Here is a 5,805-nt window from a genome sequence, read left to right on the forward strand (position 1 = left end):
AACATAATAAGGGAGTCGATTTTTTTGAGAATACTATTTTGCGTGTGTGAACAAACCATACACACATAAAAAAATGAAATGGTATATTTCCTTTTCTTTTTTTGTACAATGTTGACTCACTACTTTTTTGCAGATTTTTCCACAAATATATATACAGCCACTTCCATCTACTGTTGATTTATCAATGGAATAATATAACCCAAAAGGGGTCGCTTTCTTCTATCTCGCATCTCGCATATACAATATAGAAATAAAAAATATGTAACGTAAATACAATAAAGTCAAACCCTTGTAGTCAACATTTCCCTCATAGTTCTTGAATGCATGAGTCTTGGAGAACCCTTGTGCACAATAATATTAGTTCTCTTTATGCCAATCAATTTTGTCCAAAATCCATCTCCTTTTTTCTTTTTCACATCATTCTTCACAATTTTTTCATTAACATAAGCCATTGATCTACTTTTTCTTAAGAAAGAAAAATACCCTTTTCCTTCCAGATGATCATGATTACTTTTATGCATGGGAGATGCCATGTTAGATGAAACATTAGATGAACAAACCGAAGAAACTGAAGAGATCGTAGATGCCGAAGACGACAAAGATGTACTCGAAACAACTTGCAACGAAGAGCCCGATATCTTCGATAATCGTTCTCTTAAACAAATCGAACAAACCCCGGGAGATTGTTGGTGCTTAGTGTGTTTCTTGCAACTTGCTAACAACGATGTTACTTTTCGGGTTTCCATTATACGTTTTCCGATTAAATTCTTGGTTTTTTTTAGTGTTTTTATGGTGCATTTTATAGAAGTGTTTGAAGGTTAAGTTGTGTTTCTATGAGGGTTCAAGGGAGTTTCCATGAGAGTTGCATAAAAAAAAGACTTGTTGACGGTTTGTAGGGTATTTTTGAAAAGTAGGGAGAGAAAGAGCAATTTGAGGATGACTTATTACTAATTACTAATATAATAATATAATCTAACGTTCAGGATTATGAATTGGGCAAGTGAGCATTCTCAGTAGACGGTAGACCTTTGATATTATGACCTGGTTTAAATTTTTGAAGAAATTCAGATATACTAAAGCTTTAAACGTATTTACCGTTTACTTTGGTCTAAATGGGTAATAATTTAGGGATGGCAATGGATATCCGATCCGATCCATTTACATGAATATGGATGATCTAAATGGATGATAAACGGATATGGATATGGATATGGATATGGATGATGTGAAAAATTAGTGGATCAGATATGGATGTGAATTTTCCATCCACGGATATATCCATTTACCACCCGAAATACATATATACGTATAAATGTATACATATTTGTTTTAATATATGCTTATATATTTACATATCCTTATACATGTAGACTATAAACTATTAAAATGTTATCGATAATATAAATTATGAGGATATAACTATATAACTAGTATTAAATTCACATATCTTACATATATTACATAGATTTGTTAAAAATACTTTGATAATTCATTACAAAATAAGAATATCTTTATAAAAATTTAACATCCAACGAATATCCATTAACTCGCTTAATCTAACGTATATGAATAAGGATGGATGATTTATATTTAAATGGATATGAATATGAATATGGATTTAAAAAATTAAATGGATATGGATGTGGATATGAGACCACCCGATCCATATCCGATCCATTGCCATCCCTAGGTAATATCACACTTTTTTCCCCCGAGCTAAATGGTTTCAAGGTTCAGCCCAAAACTGTGTGGATGATTTTTTGTTTATAGAAATAGATAACTGTACTTGTTAGGTCTATGATTAAGGTTTCTATTACTACAAGAAAAAGTAAAAAGGTTGACGAAACTTTTTGTGGCAATTGAGTCCATTAAGCAATTGCGGCCTTTTTGATGATGTCACCATAAATAAAATAACGTATTTACTTTAATTTCTTTCTTTCTATTTCAGTTTTGGTCAAACGTTGAAAAAACAATTTGCGTCGACTATGTATTCGCTAAAAGTGGTCGCAAAATTATTTTACCTCCATTTTTTCCGTTTTTTATTTCGCGCCAATCTCAAATACTTTTTTGCCGGAACTTTTGCGGTGCTCGTTGCCGTAAATCATCGTTGCAGTATTCTTCCTGCTAAATTTTTCCTTCCAAGATAATCCCCACTAGTTTTTTCCTCCTAAATAACATTACTACCACTATTTCGCCGCATTAGGCTCGCCGCAAAAAGTTCACTTAGATTTCTTACCTCCCCCATACCCCCACTTATGTGGGATAGAGTTTTGTTGTTGTTGTTGTTGTTGTTGTTGTATATAATCAACAACAAGATACATAATAATAATAATAATAATAATAATAATAATAATAATAATAATAATAATAATAATAATAATAATAATAATAATAAAAAATTGAAAATGAAAATGGTTAGATGTCAATGTGGTCAACTTGCTGTTATCCAAACATCGTGGTCGGATCAAAATTCAGGTTGACGATTCTATGGTTGTCCTAATTATCCGCTATAGTAAAATTTATTTCGGTTTATATTTATGATTGGTAACGCAATACGTACTATTATATAATCAACTAATTTCGTTTTTGGTTTATAGTTATCTACTTGTGATTGGATTGATTGGCATGATTCACCCATGTATAACAGGGCTGTGCAGATTATACTTGGATTATTAAGGACAAAGAATAACCTTGAAATTGAACTCAAAATTTCACAAGATCGAGTTAGAAAGATGAAGGTGATGTTAATTAGTAGTAGGGTAATAGTTGTGTTGTTTTTCTTTTTAGTGTTAAGTTATTTAATTTAATTAAGTTAGTTTCAGCTTCTACCTGTGTAATGTTGTATTTTCTATGAGTTGAATGAAATTGATAAATTATTTAAGTTTCTAACAAATTTACTGTAATTAAAACGTACTTCAACTAAAAACATCGAATATCATACAAAGTTACTACGAGAATTATTAAAGAAACACTTCAACTATGAGCATTCGACCTAGTAGAAAGAATTATTAATGAAACACTTCAACCACAAGCATATGGCCTAGTGGACGAACCTGTTGAAGAAACACATTATTAACGGCAGCATGACTACTAGTATCCGACATAGTGGACGAAGTTTTTGAATTTGAGCTTGATGCTGCCGAAATTTCAGCAATGAAGGCCTTGTTGATAGGTAATGTAGTTATCGGATGTCATTTCATAAGACCTTCAAGTACACTAATGTTAGCAAATAGACGATTTAGAAACGCCCCGTACAGAAGGGGTCTTGTTTCTACATAATAAGCCGATTAATTCGGGAAGCGACTGATATGGGTCAAAAAGTCACATTTTTATACCCGATATCGAACCCTAAAATAATAAATCTATTGACTTTATCGAAGAATTAATCATTTATTTACTTTATTTAGTAGATCAAGTGATTACGAAGACGATGCAAGAAGAATCGAATAAAACGTGCATAAAGCGAAGAATCTAGAGTGAAAACGGTGAAAACAAGTTGCGGCCTCGAAATCAAATTTTGATCCAGAAAACAGCCTGCTACCTGGGCTGCCACACGGGCTGCTACATTTACCCGGGCTGCCATGGTTTGTTGTGCTCGGCCATCACACACGGGTTGCCTAGCACATGAGCACCTTACTGGGCACAGTACACGGGTTGCCCAATGCACCCGTGTACTATACACGAGGTACCAGTGTAGAAAACTTCTATAAATAGTGTGACACCGCTATATATATATATATATATATATATATATATATATATATATATATATATATATATATATATATATATTTTAATAAATACGTGGCGGAAGCATAATATTAATTAAATACGATATCGACATTTGTACAAACCGATGTCACGTGTCATTAAAACAATTTACATATTAACAGGAAGAGACGTAAATACATTATGTTTCCAAAAGTACACGGTTCATATTCTAAAAGACCACATCAGAGTTAACCCTGTCAAACATAACATCATCTTGCCCGTCTTCTCCTAAAAGCACTATCTACAAAAGCTAACAACCTGCAGGGGGGAGATGGAGGGGAATTAGCACGAAGCTAAGTGAGTACAACTAACTACAGGCCATAGCATACATAACTGTTATACCAATCATGTCACAATAGTCTAACACACAAACATCACCCAAGTGCCGTCTACAGAGACTCTGGCGGCTCGGCCAAACCATTAACCACCAGCTGATCGGACTGGGGCTTACCAGAAGTTCCTCCACCACCGTATGTATATACATAATCCACACGCAACAGACGCGTCATTCACATATATATACACCACGGATATCTAGGCTACCACAGAGGAACCCAACCCGCAGGTTGATCTCTCCTACCGAGGCTACCACATAATAGGGACGCACCGAGCTCCAGCAGACAAGCATCAATTAACATGCAGTCATCACAAGTACTAACTAACCACAACAATAAGTATATATCTAACAAGCATGGCAATCATAATATAATATGCTTCTATATACTATATTCTCCAGTTAGTCCCACTCACCAAATACCAGCAATCGAGAAGGTATTCAGCTATCTAATCACTGAACCTTCTCTTTCTCCTTTCTCCTGAGAAAAACATATACACAAGTTAGTTTCTGTCCGTTAACCCCAAAACAGCACAATACAGAAATTTTGTATCAAAAACTGTCTGCTAAATTTTTTTGCTTAACACTTGTGCACTTTCAAAATTTACATCCTGAACATCAAAATACAAACGGCCAGCATAACGGCTAAAAATCAACACTTAGGTAAAATATTCTGCCCAGGACACTCAGTCGGTCGACTGACTCTTACATTCGGTCGACTGTTGACACAACCGGTCGACTGACTTTCCCAGTCGGTCGATTCATTTGGTATTACATCAATCGACCGAAGTTAAATCTCAGTCGGTAGGTTCACTCAACAGTCGGTCGGTTGTCTTCGTTAATCGGCCGGTTCAACCCTCAGTCGGTCGACTGTCGACCGACAGTCGGTCGAGTGTGTTCATCTTCATCAGAAACTGAACAAAGGCTACGGAATTCACGATGAAATCCTCAAATCTCGATCTAGAGCTCATTTTAAACACCAAAATCGACCACAACTTGTTCACTACTTGTTATAGACTCAAAACCCACAACAATTTGACCATAACAACACTTAAATCACTTGTTTTGACACAAATTTACACTTTTATGAAAACTAACACAAAAACTCCATTTTCTTGAAGATTAAAGCATGAAAAGCTATGAATCTTACCTTGTTAGAATCAGTAAATCACAAGGAACACAAAGATGTAAATGATTCGAGCTCTAAAACAAGGATTAGAAATTAGGGTTTGATAGGTGGAGAAGATGAAGAACGGGTGTGGTTTGGGAAGAGTCTGGAAAATGAAAGAAAGTGGACAGCACTAGCCATCTAAAGTTTGTTAAAATCCCACACTGTGCAACACACGGGTATTTATCAGTTATCTGATATCTTTCGTACAACATTTGGCAACCCAAACGAAGTTCAAATTAAATAAACAAACCTATTCTGTGACCCTTGTCACAAACTGGTCCTAACCACATCATTAAATAATAATAAATATTAAATAAAAATAAAAGCATATAGTAACACAATACTAACTTAAGGGCAAAATAGTAATCTTACAACTAGGCCCGATTGAGGATGTTACAAATCTACCCCCCTTAAGAAGATTCCGTCCTCGGAATCTGGTCAAGGTCAAACAACTGGGGATAGCGCGCCCTCATTAACTCCTCGGTTTCCCACGTCAAGTTAGAACCTAAACTGTGCCGCCATTCTGTAA

General features: G+C 34.9%; 1 protein-coding gene across 1 annotated transcript; it reads right to left on the reverse strand.

Moving 5' to 3' along the window:
- Positions 1-281: 281 nt before the first annotated feature.
- LOC139889732 (uncharacterized) lies at positions 282-746 on the reverse strand. The gene has a single exon (XM_071872667.1). It carries the CDS (start codon positions 744-746, stop codon positions 282-284), a length of 465 nt encoding a protein of 154 aa, XP_071728768.1.
- Between the last annotated feature and the right edge of the window lie 5,059 nt (positions 747-5,805).

Source organism: Rutidosis leptorrhynchoides, chromosome 2 (assembly GCF_046630445.1).
Source record: "Rutidosis leptorrhynchoides isolate AG116_Rl617_1_P2 chromosome 2, CSIRO_AGI_Rlap_v1, whole genome shotgun sequence".
In the NCBI taxonomy this organism is placed as follows: Eukaryota; Viridiplantae; Streptophyta; class Magnoliopsida; order Asterales; family Asteraceae; genus Rutidosis; species Rutidosis leptorrhynchoides.

What these genes read in the sequence shown, in the direction of transcription:
- LOC139889732 (XM_071872667.1), bottom strand. Translation starts at nt 746, where the DNA reads ATGGAAACCCGAAAAGTAACATCGTTGTTAGCAAGTTGCAAGAAACAC.